The sequence below is a fragment of the Stenella coeruleoalba genome, assembly GCF_951394435.1.
Source record: "Stenella coeruleoalba genome assembly, chromosome: 7".
Classification (NCBI taxonomy): Eukaryota; Metazoa; Chordata; class Mammalia; order Artiodactyla; family Delphinidae; genus Stenella; species Stenella coeruleoalba.
This window is the reverse complement of record NC_137153.1, coordinates 65,967,696-65,984,760: the sequence shown is the minus strand read 5'-3', so window position 1 is coordinate 65,984,760 and position 17,065 is coordinate 65,967,696. Positions and strand designations below refer to the sequence as shown.

The 17,065-nt window shown below is 41.3% G+C and overlaps 1 protein-coding gene across 9 annotated transcripts in view; it reads left to right on the top strand.

Moving 5' to 3' along the window:
- The window catches only part of KDM4C (lysine demethylase 4C), a 451,309-nt gene extending 435,147 nt beyond the window's left edge, over window positions 1-16,162 (top strand). For all 9 annotated transcript variants that reach the window (XM_079925522.1, XM_079925523.1, XM_079925525.1 and 6 more), the window contains 2 exons: window positions 2,470-2,562; window positions 15,071-16,162. In XM_079925522.1, the coding sequence (XP_079781648.1) occupies window positions 2,470-2,562; window positions 15,071-15,247 (270 nt within the window). In that variant the 3' untranslated portion in view covers window positions 15,248-16,162. The remainder of the gene's footprint in view (window positions 1-2,469; window positions 2,563-15,070) is intronic.
- The last annotated feature ends 903 nt before the right edge of the window (window positions 16,163-17,065 follow it).

Sequence of the window (17,065 nt, the reverse complement as noted above, 5' to 3'; positions counted from 1 at the left end):
AGTTAAAAACAGCTTGAGAATGATAAGACCTCCAGTTTCCTCAGAGAAATTGTTCAAAGACTGATAAAGGGCTAGGGCTTAAATGGAAGAGTACATTAAAAGACACTGCACTAAAAACTGGAGCACAATGTAATTAAAAGTGTTCAAAGAAGTTTGGACAACTTAGGGGAGAACATTTTTTAAGGTGTAGAAAAAGCCACCAGGGTGGGGAGGGGAGGATGTACATATCCTGTGTGTGTGTGTGTGTGTGTGTGTGTGTGAGAGTGAGAGAGAGAGAGAAGGCCATTTCCCCTTTGTATTGGTGACAAAGTGTTAAGTTGCAGATTCAGGTCATTTACAGCAGGGTAAGTGCTGCAGCATTTTTGTATCAGAATGTCCAAAATTTGGCAAGAATCACAAGACAGGCTGGTAATACTGGAGATTCCTAGAAAAGAAGCGTTCACTACGTCATTCAAAAGAAAATAATTACATTTAATTAAACAATAAATGCAAAAGTGAAGCATCTTACATGAAGCAAAGCTATTAGCTACATGGAAAGTATCATAATGAAGACATGTTGAAATTCAGGCTAATTAGTAATCAATCAGTGTGCTAACTTCAGCTGAATTTATCATGGCCTATCAACATAGAACTGTGAGCATATTTACAGACTCAATGAAAAAGTTAAGACTAATATTAAAACTGTCTCTCAAGGAAGTAGTTTAAAATTCCTCATTAAACCAACTGGCCTTTTGAGATCATTTTGTGTTTTGTGTCTATTCAGCCTCACCACTGAATAAGCAAAGATATTTATAAAAATGGAACTAAATACCTACTGCGCAGTGCTAAGTATCCTAAGTATGTGCATTTTGGGGGCCCTCACAGTAGCCCTGCAGCATAGATGTTTTTGACTCCTACTTTACAAAGGAGGGAAAAAAGGCTCAGTGAATGTGATAATTTGTTCAAGAGCACACAGCTGGTAAAGGGAAGGGCCAGAATTTACTCTTGGCTCTGTCCCAAGTCGGGTGAACAACTATCCCAGCTTGCGAGGGACTGTCCTTGACTTTAGCACTGAAAGTCTTGCATCCTGGGAGACCCCTTCAGTCCTGGACAAACTGGGATGGTTGGTCAGCATACCATACTCCCTCTTAGTTTCAAAATTGCCTTTTTCTCTTTTAGAATTTTCAAATGATCTAAAACAGAAGAAAGGTAGGCACAGGTAGTTCTAGCTATGCTATCGAACTGTATAAATTGCAATGACACCTTGGCCTAATTAAATGTTACAGAAACCATTTTGCTGAAACAAGGCCAGGAAGAAAAACCTTCCCAATCTCAGCGTTCCAGAAAGTAGCAGCGAGAAGTCTCCTGTGACCGAGACCTAATTCTGCCCCGTGTTTGAGCTTAGTCAAACGTGAGCAGTACATGGATAATAAATATGAAGTTTAATTATATATTTTATCTTTAGTATTTTTTAAACTTCAGCAGATTTTTTAAAATTAACATGAATAGCACAGCTACATGGTTTAACTTATCTTTTAACTAGAATTGCAAGCATATACTTATTTCTTAAAAGTAAAGAATTCAGACAGACGAGTTAGGGATTTCAAGAATACCATAAGTGGTCAGAGTTAGGACATATTAGATATTCTACCCTGATTGCATCCCTTTTGTTGTTTTCTTCTGGAAGAGTTCATGTGGGGTTGAGCCTAAACCAAGATCACTTTGAGTAGGGCCTTTGATGAATTTCCCCCAGATGCTCTATATTTGTTATTCAGTGTCACTTTTTCTCTAACAAAATATCCTAAAATATTGAAAAAACTGGATAATGAAATTACTTGCTGCCATTTGATTAGCTTGAAAACAAAGTTTTAAAAGTTTTAAACATTTTCATTTAGATGATAATGTATTTTCACAAATTGAGGTGGCTGACACGTGAGGTTAAGGAGAACCTGAGCTCTTCCTGGCCATTTGTTTGAATTTAACAAAAGTGAGTTTTGAAAGTTAAAGCTCCGTAAGAACTTGAGAAATTATTTTATCTGGGAGGATTATTATACAAGAGTAAATGTATCATTACTTCTTTCTCAAAGAGAAACAGTCCTCCCTCTTATATTGTCAGAGCCTCTTAAAGAAACAATCAGTACTTACAGGCCCCACCCGTCTTAATGCTAAATTGGCCACAATCTCATGTTCTGAGAAATCATTTGAGCAGCAGTTACTTTTCTTTGTTTTTGCTTTGGGGGGATAAAGTTTTCATATCACATATTGCAAAACACTCATTTTCAAGAATTTTGGCCTGTTTGAAAACATACTTTGTTCTTAGTTTGATAAGGGAAGAGCTTTGCTTCCTTCCTTGCCTGTTGGCTAGTTCCCTTGTTGGCTCTGCCTGAATCCTCTTTTCTTTTTTATGTAGCTAACTGGAACGCTGAAGAAAATGGTGAATGCTTGCTTCTTTTTTAAATAGATCATGCTCGATGTCTTATTTTTCATTAGGTTGAATTTGAAGATGGATCCCAGATAGCAATGAAGAGAGAGGACATCTACACTTTAGATGAAGAGTTACCCAAGAGAGTGAAAGCTCGTTTTGTAAGTACTGGATAATCCCTCTGAGGGATCTGCCATGTGAATCTCTCCTCCTCTCTCACTGTTTCCCAAGCCCAGCAGGAAACATACTGAGGCTTTTGGATTGATTTTGAAGAAAGCCAATGCAACTTTTCCCTTATTGAAATTGTTTAATCCAAAGCTCAAATTTGTCCAGGGAAACCGGTGCAAGTTCCCCATCTTTCTTTCTATTGAGGTCAAATGATGCTTCTTTGTGTTAACATCTATTGGCATACAGAAAGTTATTGAATATGTGTCCTATGCAAGCTAACTGGGAACATATAAAGATACCATCAAGACATTTACAATCTTCTTACTAGAAGCAACGTTAAAAGAAAGCTTTCAGGGCTTCCCTGGTGGTGCAGTGGTTGAGGGTCTGCCTGCCGATGCAGGGGACACGGGTTCGTGCCCCGGGCCGGGAAGATCCCACATGCCGCGGAGCGGCTGGGCCCGTGAGCCATGGCCGCTGAGCCTGTGTGTCCGGAGCCTGTGCTCCACAACGGGAGAGGCCACGACAGTGAGAGGCCCACGTACCGCAAAAAAAAAAAGAGAAAGCTTTCAGTAGGAGATTAAAGGGGACTCAGCATAGCGAACATCTAGTTTCCTATAGCCTTATCATATACAGTTCACCCTTTAACAATGTGGGGGGTTGGAGTGCTGACCCTCCACACAGTCATATATAACTTATATAGTCAGACCCTTCCTGCCCACAGTTTCACATCTATGGATTCAATCACTCAGATCGTGTAGTACCATAATGTTTATGATTGAAAAAAATCCGTGTATTAAGTGGACCCATATATAGTTCAGACCCATGTTGTTCAAGGTCATCTGTATTAACTTCCCTCTCAGAAGCTCATTAATGTTTGTGTCAATTTATAATTAAACTAAACTCTCACTTTTATAACAAAAGGAATAAACAAAGCCCAAATACTAGTTGTGGAAATGCTAAAGCAGTTTTTTTTTTTACAAAAGAAAACGTTATTAGTTTCAAGCCCTGTACATACCATTAAAAGACAAATAAACATGGACAAATAGTCAAAACTGAAGTTGTTAAAAAATATAATTCATAATAACTTAGTTTTCATTATTGTATCATAAAGTATTTACTGGACCCTGAAATGAAGTCAGTTTTACTCATTTAGAATTGCATCTAGTGCATCTGTGAAATGATAAGTCCTAAACTAGGAAATGTGAATGAGGGGATTTTTCTGACTAAAATGAAAATTTTTTTCTGAATAAATGACATCCTTAGTTTTCATTGCATGCTAATGATATACTTTTATGCAGTGATAGAGCGACTCTAGATTACTTTGGAAGAACATGGGTTTCCTTAAATGTTCAGTTGTATATTCAGCTCCTCTCCTGTCAGTCAGGTGGGATCCTGAGAACAGGGTTAAGTGCATCAGGTGTAAACTGACTTTTCCTTCTCAGCTGCATCCTTGAGGGGAAGGCCATTCAAAGTGAAACAGTCAAGAGAAGAGTGATAGTAACAGCACTGCTGCCCACCCAGTGAGGAAATGTGGCAAGTAGGGGACCCATACACCTGAAAACAGATTAACCCCCAGATAATAAACAGCAGGGAAAGGGAGAAGAAAATATTCCTATAGTAAAGACATCTGTTAAACCTTAACAAAGAGCTAAAAACCTGGATAATTTGTCAGTGTTCTAGGTCTTGAAATCTCTTGAGAAAAACTTTCCTTTTCAAGATGCTGGAGGTGACTGCCGCTCACCCTGTTTCTCCTATCTTCCATGGATTCTCTGTCCCCTCTCATTCCCTCCCCCCTTTTTTAAAAAAATAATCTCCTAAAGATTTAGAGGTTGGGAAATGGAGTAGGTAGCCCTCTGGAAGTCTCTCAGGTCTTTGATTTTCTAATCCATGTATGGTTAAACATCCTACCAGCTGGGTTTTATAGATTTCAAATACCATTTCTTAATCACATTCAAAGAAAGCTTTTTGCTTTCTGCTCTGATCACAATCTCTGTTCCACAGATTTGGCTCCAGTACCAGTATGCTTTACCATGTAGCTTTATTTGTACCATGAGCACAAATTTTCTAAGGTCCATTTCTCAGAACAGTCACACCAGATTGAACTGCTTTTTTAAAATTCTCATAGAAAATTTTTAAATTAAAAAGTATATAGGGCTTCCCTGGTGGCGCAGTGGTTGAGAATCTGCCTGCCAATGCAGGGGACACGGGTTCGAGCCCTGGTCTGGGAAGATCCCACATGCCACGGAGCAACTAAGCCCGTGAGCCACAACTACCGAGCCTGCACGTCTGGAGCCTGTGCCCCACAACAAGAAAGGCCACGACAGTGAAAGGCCCGCGCACCGCAATGAAGAGTGGCCCTCGCTTGCCGCAACTAGAGAAAGCCCTTGCATAGAAATGAAGACCCAACACGGCCATGAATAAATAAATAAATTAAAAAATATATATATATAAATCACATAGATACTCTGAATCTAACCTGTTACGTTATGTTGAGCCTAGTAGAAAATTTCTTGAGACAAAATCCAGTTTGCTCACAGTCCCTAAATCCAGTTTGCCACCTCTGTTTTTACTGAATCAAAGACTTACGTGCTTCTGCTGTAGAAAACCAGCTTTTTCTTAAGGTTTGTATATAACCCTCTGGCCCTTGGCTAGTCTGTCCGTGACTGCTATTTTTTTTCCAGTTGACGAAACAAATCTGATTGGAAAACTTATTGATGGAAGATACTTTATAATTAGAGAAATCTTTTGTTTTTTTTTAAGGCGGGGTGGGTTGCAGCCCCTACTGGGAGGCCTTCATGTTTTAATGACTTCTGCTCACCCAGACATACGCTGACTTGGGGAGAAATTTTTCTAAAGTGTCAGCAGTCCGCCTCAGTGACTGTGCTGCGTTCCTTCCCACTAACTTCAGAAACAGCCCCATTACCTTTTATGGTCTCACAGAATAACCATAGCAATGGTGTATAATTAACTGGTGCTGCTGGTAAACTGGTTTTATTATTGTATTTAAGAGGCTTACTTTTGCTGTCCTCACACAGTGGCAACACTTTCATAGATGTTTTATTTTCTCCTTTAACTTTAGCACTTATAAATGGGAAAGATTACTCAGAGGAAGTGCTTTGCCAAGAATGAATGAACCGAAACTGTTTTATCCTAATGGCAGAGGGTGCCCAGCCCATCCACAATCTCTTACTTTTCTTCCTGAGTGAAGCTAGGAGCATCTGGGGGAATCCATGGAGGGAGCCTATCACCCTGGATGACCATCTCATGAACTAGCAGGGAACATGCCCAGCTTTGCACTTGGGTCCATTTTTAGTTTTCAAGCTTCTTTGTAATTGTTCCATCGTTTCTCTCTTCTTCATGATTGACCATGTGCTTTCAATCCTTAAAACTGGACCCTGCCTGTGTCACTACCATGGGAGGGGGCCTCCGTGACACAGTTGGTGTCATCTCAGTAAAAACCAGTTGGGAACACGTTCGAGGGGCAAAATAGGAAATTAGGAAGGAAGAATAGTACTTTAAAGTAAGCTTTACCTGGCGAGAGGAATCAAAATGGTGGAGAAATAGGACTTAGAGCTCACCTCCTCCCACAAATATATCAAAAACACATCTACAAGTGGAACAATTCACACAGAACATCTACTGAACACTGGCAGAAAACCTCAGATTTCTGAAAAGGCAGAAAAACCTCCACGTAAACCAGGCAGGACAAAAGAAAAAAAAAAGAGGAATTGAGATGGGACATGTGCCCCAGGGAGGGAGCGATGAAGGAGGAAAGGTTCCCTCGCCCTGGGAAGTCCCCTCACTGGTGGGGAGATCAGCCTGGATGGAGGGGGAGCTTTGAAGCCACTGAGGAGAGCTCAGCAACCAGTTTGAGGAAGGCAAAACAGAGAGTGACCTACACAGGTGGTTGGTAGTGCTGCCCTGAACTCCCCAGGCTGAGATGCTCATCTGCCAGGGCAGGCAGGGGCTGGGTGCTAAAGCTTGGGCTTTGGAGGTCAGACTCGGAGAGGACCAGCGCTGGCTGCATGGAGACAGCCTGAAGAGGCTGGAGTGTGGCAAGGCTGAGGATGCACTCAGAAGAAGCCTGGGTCTGCCAGAGAGGCAAGGCGCCATTGTTGGGGGATGCAGAGGAGAGGGGCAGGACTTGCCCTAGGAGTTCCTTTCCCTGCATGCACTCTCAGACAACAGGACACCACCTACATGAGTTCTGGGGGCAGGCACGAGCCACCACTGTCATCGTGAGCTCCAGAGGTGGGCATGGGCTGCTGCCGCCACTAAGAGACCCATGAGCAGGTGCCATCTTGCAGGCACGCAGGCCACTGCTGGGAGACCCACAAGCTGGCGCTGATCACTACCCCAGGGTACCAGGAGTGAGCACGGGTCACCACACCTGCCCACCCCATATCAAGGGGATAACAGCCAGCACACACTGAGGAAACAGCAGGAAGTATCCAAACTAAAAGCAGCCCCTCGATTCCGACAACATGGCAGAGTAGAAGGACTGCAGCTCACTTCCTCCCACGAAAACACCAAAATCACAATTAACTGGTGAACAACCATCGACAAAAAAGACTGGAACCTACCAAAAAAGATATTTTACATCCAAAGACAAAGAGGAAGCCACAATGAGATGGAGTGAGAGTTCTGAGCCTCACGTCATGCTCCTCAGCCTGAAGGTCTGGCATTGGGAGGAAGAGCCCCCAGGGCATTGAGCTTTGAAGGCCAGTGGGGCTTGAGTGCAGAGGTTCCGCAAGACAGGGGGAAACAGAGATTTCACTCTTGGAGGACATGCACAACGTGCACTGGAACCCAGCACAAAGCAATGACTCCACAGGAGCCTGGGCTAGACCTACCTGAGGGTCTTGGAGGGTCTCCTGGAGAGGAAGGTGTTGGCTATGGCTCACTGTGAGGGCAAGGACTCTGGTGGCGGAGGCCCCAGGGAATACTGATCAGTGTGGGTTCTCTTGGAGGTTGCATTTTTGGCACTAAGGCCTGGCCCCACCCAATAGTCTGCAGGCTCCAGTGCTGGGACGCCTCAGGCCAAACAACCAGCAACGGGGGAACACAGCCTCACCCATCAGCAAACAGGCTGCCTAAACTTGTACTGACCTCACAGCCACCTGTAAACACACCCCTTGACATGGCCCTGTCCACCAGAGGGACAAGACCCAGCTCCACCCACCAGTCCCTCCCACCAGGAATCCTGCACAAGCCCCTAGACCAAGCTCACCCACCAGGAGACAGACACAAGAAGGAAGAGGAACTACAATCATGCAGCCTGCAGAAAGGAGACCACAAACACAGAAAGCTAGACTAAATGAGACAGTTGAGAAATGTGTTCCAGAAGAAGGAACAAGATAAAAACCCAGAAGAGCAACTAAGTAAAGTAGAGATAGGCAAATCTACATGAAAAAGAATACACAGTAATGATAGTAACGATGATCCAAGATGTTGGAAAAAGAATGAAGGCACAGACTGAGAAGATACAAGAAATATTTAACAAAGACCTAGAAGATTTAAAGAACAGAGATGAACAATACAATAACCAAAGTGAAAAATACACTAGAAGGAAACAATAGCAGAATAAATGAGGCAGAAGAACTAATAAGTGAGCTGGAAGAAAGAGTAGTGGAAATCACTACGGCAGAACAGAATAAAGAAAAAAAGAATGAAAAGAAAGGAGGACAGTCTCAGAAACCTCTGGGACATTAAATGCACCAACATTCGCATTATAGGGGTCGCAGAAGGAGAAGAGAGAAAGGACCTGATAAAATATTTGAAGAGATAATAGCTGAAAACTTCCCTAATATGAGAAAAGAAACAGTCACCCAAGTCCAAGGAAATGCAGACTCCCATAAAGGATAAACCCAAGGAGGAACACACCAAGACATATATTAATCAAACTGACAAAAATTAAAGACAAAGAGAAAATATTAAAAGCAACAAGAGAAAAGCAACAAATAAAATACAAGGGAATCCCATAAGGTTATCAGCTGATTTCTCAGCAGAAACTCTGCAGGCCAGAAGGGAGTGGCATGATATATTTAAAGTGATGAAAGGAAAAAACCTATAACCAAGAATACTCTGCCCAGCAAAGCTCTCATGAAGATTCAATGGAGAAATCAAAAGCTTTACAGATAAGCAAAAGCTACGAGAATTCAGCACCACAACCAGCTTTACGATAAATGCTAAAGGAACTTCTCTAGGCAGAAAAGAAAAGACCATAACTAGAAACAAGAACATTATGAATGGGAAAGCTCACTGGTAAAGGCAAACATACAATAAAGGTGGGAAATCATCCGCACACACACAAATATGATATCAAAACCAGCAGTCATGAGCAGAGGATAGTACAAATGCAGGATATTGGAAATGCATTTGAAATTAAGAGACCAGCAACTTAAGACAGTCTTGTATATATATAGACTGCTATATCAAAACCTCACGTGATCTGCAAACCAAAACTCTATGACAGATAGACAAAAACACAAAAAAGAAAAAAGCAATCCAAATACAACACTAAAGATAATCAAATCCCATGAGAAGGGAACAAAAGAGGAAGGGAAGAAAAAAGACTTGCAAAATCAAATCCCAAACAATTTACAAAATGGCAATAAGAACATATATATCAATAATTACCTTAAATGTAAATGAATTAAATGCTCCAACCAAAAGACATAGACTGGCTGAATGGATACAAAAACAAGACCTGCATATATGCTGTCTATAAGAGCCCACTTCAGATCTAGGGACACATACAGACTGAAAGTGAGGGGATGGAAAAAGATATTCCATGCAAATGGAAATTAAAAGAAACCTGGAGTAGCAATACTCATATCAGACAAAATAAACTTTAAAATAAAGGCTGTTACAAGAGACAAAGAAGGACACTACATAATGATCAAGGGATCAATCCAAAAAGAAGATAGAACACTGTAAATATATATGCACTCAACATAGGAGCACGTCAATATATAAGGCAAATTCTAACAGCCATAAAAGGGGAAATCGACAGTAACACAATAATAGTGGGGAACTTTAACACCCTGCTTACATCAATGGACAGATTATCCAGACAGAAAATCAATAAGGAAACACAGGCCTTAAATGACACATTAGACCATATGAACTTAATTGATATTTATAGGACATTCCACCTGAAAGCAGCAGAATACACATTCTTCTCAAGTGCACATAGAACATTCTCCAGGATGGATCACATGCTGGGTCACAAAGCAAGCCTCAGTAAATTTAAGAAAATTGAAATCATATCAAGCCTCTTTTCTGACCACAAGACTATGATATTAGAAATCAGTCACATAAAAAAGACTGCAAAAAACACAAACACGTGGAGCCTAAACAATATGTTACTAAACAACCAGTGGATCACTGAAGAAATCAAAGAGGAAATCAAAAAATACCTAGAGACACATGATAACAAACAGATGACAATCCAAAACCTATGGGACACAGCAAAAGCAGTTCTAAAAGAGAAGTTTATGGCAATACAGTCTTACCTCAGGAAACAAGAAAAATCTCAAACCTAACAACAACCTAACCTTACAGCTAAAGCACCTAGAGAAAGAAGGACAAACAAAACCCAAAGTTAGTAGAAGGAAAGAAATCATAAAGATCAGAGCAGAAATAAATGAGATAGAGATGAAGAAGACAACAACAAAAATCAATGAAACTAAAAGCTGGTTCTTTGAGATGATAAACAAAATTGATAAACCTTTAGCCAGACTCATCAAGAAAAAAAGGGAGAGGGCTCAAATCAATAAAATCAGAAATGAAAAAGGAGAAGTTACAACTGACACCACAGAAATACAAAGGATCATAAGAGACTACTACAAACAACTATATGCCAATAAAATGGACAACCTAGAAGAAATGGACAAGTTTTTAGAAAGGTACAACCTTCCAAGACTGAACCAGGAAAAAATAGAAAATATAAACAGACCAATCGCTGAAATTGAAACTGTGATTTTAAGACTTTTAACAAACAAAAGTCCAGGACCAGATGGTTTCACAGATGAACTCTATCAAACATTTAGAGAAGAGTTAACACCTATCCTCTGAAACCATTCCAAAAAAATTGCAGAGGAAGGAAAACTCCCAATCTCATTCTGTGAGGTCGCCATCACCCTGATACCAAAACCAAAGATACCGCAAAAAAAGAAAATTACAGGCCAATATCACTGATGAACACAGATGCAAAAATCATGAACAAAATACTAGCCAACCGAATCCAAGATCAAGTGGGATTTATTCCAGTGATGCAAGGATTCTTCAATATTTGCAAATCAATAAGTGTGATACAGCACGTCAACAAACTGAAGAATAAAAACCATATGATTATCTCAATAGATACAGGAAAAGCTTTCAGCAAAATTCAACATCCATTTATGATAAAAAATCTCCATAAAGTGGGCATAGAGGAAACCTACCTCAACATAATAAAGGCCATATATGACAAACCCACAGCTAGCATCATTCTCAACAGTGAAAAGCTGAAAGCATGTCCTCTAAGATCAGGAACAAGGCAAGGATATCCACTCTCACCACTTTTATTCAGCATAGTTTTGGAAGTCCTAGCAGGGCCATCAGAGAAGAAAAAGAAATAAAAAGAATCCAAATTGGAAAAGAAGTAAAACTGTCACAGTTTGCAGATGACATGATACTATACATAGAGAATCCTAAAGATGCTGCCATCAGTGAATTTGGTAAAGTGGCAGAATCCAAAATTAATACACAGAAATCTCTTGCATTCCTATACAGTAACAACAAAATATCTGAAAGAGAAATTAAGGAAACAATCCCATTTACCATCACATCAAAAAAGAATAAAATACCTAGGAATAAACCTACCTAAGGAGGCAAAAGACCTGTACTCTGAAAACTATTATTAGGATGTTGATGAAAGAAACTGAAGATGACACAAACAGATGGAAAGATATATTGATACCATGTTCTTAGATTGGAAGAATCAATATTGCCAAAATGACTATACTACCCACAGCAATCTACAGATTCAACGCAATCCCTATGAAATTACCAAGGGGATATTTCACAAAATTCGAATTAAAAAGTTTACAATTTGTATGGAAACACAAAAGACCCCAAATAGCCAAAGCAATCCTGAGGAAGAAAAAGAGCTGGAGGAATCAGGCTCCCTGACTTCAGACTATACTACAAAGCTACAGTCATCAAAAGAGTATGGTACTGGCACAAAAACAGAAACATAGATCAATGGAACAGGATAGAAAGTCCACAGATAAACTGACACACCTATGGTCACCTAGTCTGTGACAAAAGTGGCAAGAATATACAACGGAGGAAAGACAGTCTCTTCAGTAAGTGGTGCTGGAAAACTGGACAGCTACATGTAAAAGAATGAAATTAGAATATTCTCTAACACCATACACAAAAATAAACTCAAAATGGATTAAAGATCTAAATGTAAGGCCCGATACTATAAAACTCTTAGAGGAAAACATAAAGAGAACACTCTTTGACACAAATCGCACCAAGATCTTTTTTAATCCACCTCCTAGAGTAATGACAATAAAAACAAAGTAAACAAATGGGACCTAATTAAACTTAAAAGCTTTGCACAGCAAATGAAATCATAAAAAAAAAAAATGAAAAGACAGCCCACAGAATGGGAGAAAATATTTGCAAACGAATCAATAGACAAAGGATTAATCTCCAAAATATATAAATAGCTCATGCAGCTCAATATTAAAAAATACAGACAACCCAATCAAAAAATGGGCAGAAGACCTAAATAGATGTTTCTCCAAAGAAGACATATAGATGGCCAAGAGGCATATGAAAAGCTGCTGAACATCACTAATTATTAGAGAAATGCAAATCAAAATACCAGGAGGTATCACCTCACACCAGTTAGAATTGCCATCATTAAAAAGTCTCCAGGGCTTCCCTGGTGGCGCAGTGGTTGAGAGTCCACCTGCTGATGCAGGGGACACAGGTTTGTGCCCCGGTCTGGGAAGATTCCACATGCCGTGGAGTGGCTGGGCCCGTGAGCCATGGCTGCTGAGCCTGTGCGTCCGGAGCCTGTGCTCACAACGCGAGAGGCCACAACAGTGAGAGGCCCGCGTACAGCAAAAAAAAAAAAAAGTCTCCAAACAACAAATGCTGGAGAGGGTGTGGAGGAAAGGGAACCCTCTTGCACTGTTAGTGGGAATGTAAATTGATACCGCCACTGTGGAATACAGTATGGAGGATCTTTAAAAAACTAAAAATAGAACTACCATATGATCCAGCAATCCCACTCCTGGGCACATATCTGGAGAAAACCATAATTCAAAAAGATACATGCACCCAAATATTCATTGCAACACTATTTACAATAGCCAAGACATGGAAGCAACCTAAATGTCCTTCGACAGAGGAATGGATAAGGAAGATGTGGTGTATACACACACACACACACACACACACACACACACAATGGAATGTTACTCAGCCATAAGAAGAATGAAATAATGCCATTTGCAGCAACATGGATGGACCTAGAGATTATCGTACTAAGTGAACTAAGTCAGAGAGAAGACAAATATCATATGATATCACTTATATGTGGAATCTAAAAAAAAATTGTGCAAGTGAACTTACTTACAAAACAAACAGACTCACAGACTTTGAAAACAAAAGTATGGTTACCAAACGGGAAATGGGGGGGGGGGATAAATTAGGAGTTTGGGATTAACATATACACATTACTATATATAAAATAGATAACAAGGACCTACTGTGTATAGCACAGGGAACTCTACTCAATATTCTGTAATAACCTATATAGGAAAAGTATCTGAAAAAGAATGACTATATGTATACGTATAACTGAATCAGCTGTACGCATGAAACTAACACAGCATTGTAAATCAGCTACACTCCAATATAAAATAAAAGTTAAATTTAAAAAAAAGTGAGCTTTACGTGAGCATAACAGAAAAAGCCCACATTCCTCTGCCTAGCTATCACTTACTGAGCAGTGACTGTGTCAGGGCACATTCCTTGCTGTTGGGAACATGTATAAAATTCAGTTCATAGTCCCTAATATCCTCACCGTGAAAGGGTTCAAGGCACCCCCTGTGGGGAGACACTTACCTACCCCTTATCTCTGCCACTGCCCTCATTCTACTGCACTGACATGTAGAGTGTTACAGGAACCCAAAAGAAGGAACCTCACGTTTGTCAGTGGCAGAGAGGATAGAATATTTTCTATGCAAAGGAAACAATACATCTAATGATGGAGGGGCATGAACCAGTAAGGTGTGGCCGGGAATTGTAAATAATTCAGTCTAATCCAAGCAAGGGGTAAGATTATGCCTGATTATGTATGTCCAGCCTAGGAAACGCAGACATCATCTTGAAGGCAGTAGAGCTATTGAAAGACTCTCAGCAAGGGTGTCATATAATCAGAGATTTTAGAGAGCTTTCTTCTAGTGGTTCTGTGAAAAATAGACTGGGGTGCAGCATTTGTTACAGTGGTTTAGGACAGGAAGTGTGAGGGCCATGGGGTCAGTAGGGTTAAAGAAGAAAGGATGGAGGGCTTCAAGGTACATGTAGGAGGGGTCCTGCACAGGGGAGGGACAAGGGGAAGTTTATAACTTTCAGGTTTCTGATCAGTGTAGCTAGAATTGATGGGGATGGTGCTGCCGTTCATTGAATACAGAAAGGACAGAGATGGAGAAGGAAGAATTTGAGTTCACTTTAGGTTGGACTAGTTATACTAGTGCCTCCAGTATAAACACTTTGAGATGCCTGCTGGGTTGTTGGACATGTTTGCAGGCCTGAGCACAGGTGGAGGTCTGAACTGGGGCGAGAGATGTGAGCATCTTTGCGGTTGATGTTGAAATTGAAGTTGTGAGTGTGGGCAGGCAGGCCCAGGGAGCATATGTGGCAAGGAAAAGGCCACACACAAAGCCTCAGGGGCATCAGAGTTGAGCAAATAGTTAAGAAAGGGGAGCCGCTGAGACATCCACGGTGAGCAGCCAGAGGAGGAGGAGGGCTTACAGAATGACAGAGAGCTTCATGCAAGAGTTAGGTGACAGGGTAGTCACATAAATTTAGGGGAGAGAAGTGTCCTAGGAACTAGGACTTGAGCAAGGACAGTTTCAGGGAAGTGGTGGGGACAGAGGCCCAGAGGTAAATAGGAATAGGGATGAATTAGAGATAACTGTGGACAATTTTGTCACATACCTGGTTGGGCAGGAGCCAGAGGGGGCATGAAGAGTGAGGGAGATTTAAATGAGAAGACTTTAGTCCTGCTCGTGTTGGGGAAGGTCCCTGGGGGTTGGAGATCCTGAAGAAAACTGAGCTAAATGGAAGCAGGTGGGGAGGCTCCAAGGCCCCTGCGTGGGGCCTCCTCCCTGGGCCTCAGCACCCTCCCCACTGCTGACTGAGTCAGATCTTTGTCCGTTCTTTTGCTGTCAAGTGCCTGCCTTTCTGCAGTGTAACACTGGCTGTTCTTAGTCCACAGCCTCTGATATGCGATTTGAAGACACATTTTATGGAACGGACATAATCCAAGGGGAGAAAAAGAGACAGAGAGTGCTGAGCTCCAGGTTTAAGAACGAATATGTGGATGACCCCGTCTACCGCACGTTTTTGAAGAGCTCTTTCCAGAAGAAGTGTCAGAAGAGGCAATAGTCTACCTACACTGCTGCAGGCAACAGAATGACTTGCGCCAGAAGAGGAACGATGAAGGGACAGCCTGGGGCTGTGCCATGTGTTTTGCTGGGGTAGGTGACGGGCTGTGTCTCTGACAGTGGAAAATTAGGCTTCCCAGAGTTTGGTCACCAAAGCCACGAAATACACATTATTAATCGGATACCACAATCTGAAGTTGTCTCCTAGTCTTGCATTTACTTCTGAGCAGTTGTCTCCTATGATCCCAAAGAATTTTTCTAAGTAGAAGGGAATAATAATGAATCACCCATCGAAAAAAGCCACTGCGAGAGGAGGTGGATCCCCATGTGTGGCTTACTTAGTCCCTATTCAGGAACCACATGGAGACTTCTCTCCTCAACCCTAGCAGGTGGGAGCCACCATTCCCAGGTGGGAGGGTGATAATTTATATATTTTCCACAGTCAGGGAAGGACTCTCACTTATTTGTTTTAAATGGCAGTTTTTATAAAACATTTTTAAAACACAAATGGCATGGATGGTAATGAGATTTACCCATATGCTATCTGCATTTCCCTTGTACAGAAATTTTACATTTTTTTATATCCGTTTTACTGTTGATTGTGTCTGACGAGAACTAAGTTGTTGGCCTTTGTGAAGTTTTTGGCTCTTGAGAAAGAATTCTTATGAATTGTATGGGAATTTTATATATTTAAAGAGGGAGATCTGGGGCTGTTATTTTTAAATACTTTTTTTCCATAATACATATTCTGAGTAGATATTTATAAAATATATGTTTCTTTCATTATGTGTTTGTAAGATTAGAGTTTAAAATAAATATGCTTTGATGCATAGTTTTGAAGTAATATGATTTTTCCTTTTTGAAACAGCTTGGAAATGTACTAGTGTTTAAAAATAAAGATTTCCATTTTCTCCAATCCTGTCTTCTAACTTGCTTATTTGTCTAGGTTTAAACCTATAGAAAACAAGTTTTTTTGGGAGAGCTGGCTCTGTGGACATTCTGGGGCCCAGGTTTGTCAGAACTTCTTCTCTCACTGTTTCCATAACTGTGGACACACTGTGAGACATTTATGGCTATACCACTGGGGACAAAGCTCCTCTACCTGCCCACAGTGCCTGATGAAGTGTTTTCCTCAGCTCTATCTTTAGGCCTGGAACAAATCTGAGCCTCTGGAGTCTGGAGCTCTTTTCATCCCAGGTTTCTTGGTCCTCAGCTTCATTAGAAGGGGCTGTACGGATCCTCCAATCCCTCCCATCACTTTATAGATGAGCAATGGAGGAGAGGAAGGAAGAGGGCTTGCCCAAGGTCACATAGTAATGCTTCAGTTAACTATGGCCACAGTTATGCTGCGTAACAAACAACTGCAAAATCTGTGTCCTGTGATGAGAAGCACTTCTTTTGCTCATGAGTCTGCAGGTTGGCTGATCTAGGCTGGGCTTGGCTAGGCAGCTGTGCTGACCTCGGCCTGGGCCAGCTCACACGTCTGCTCCGTGTGTCCCCATCAGCCCACTGGACTCAGTGGGCTAGCCCAGGTATGTTCTCAGGTCACTGGCAGAGGCAGAGAGGGCAGCCAAATAAGCAAATTTTAGATCTGTTTGTGATGTTGGTTAACATCCTGTGGACCAAAGCCCAGAGCTAGGCATTAGAGGGCATTTCAGAGTTTTATGGCAAAACGTGTGGATGTATCATGTTACTGGGTAGAGAGTGAAGATGAAACAGTAGTGACAGAGCCACAGTTAAAACTTGGTTTTGCAGACTGCTAGCTGGCTGAGTGCTCATTTTCCAGAGTGCCTCATGGCTGAACTCTGAGCTGGGGAAG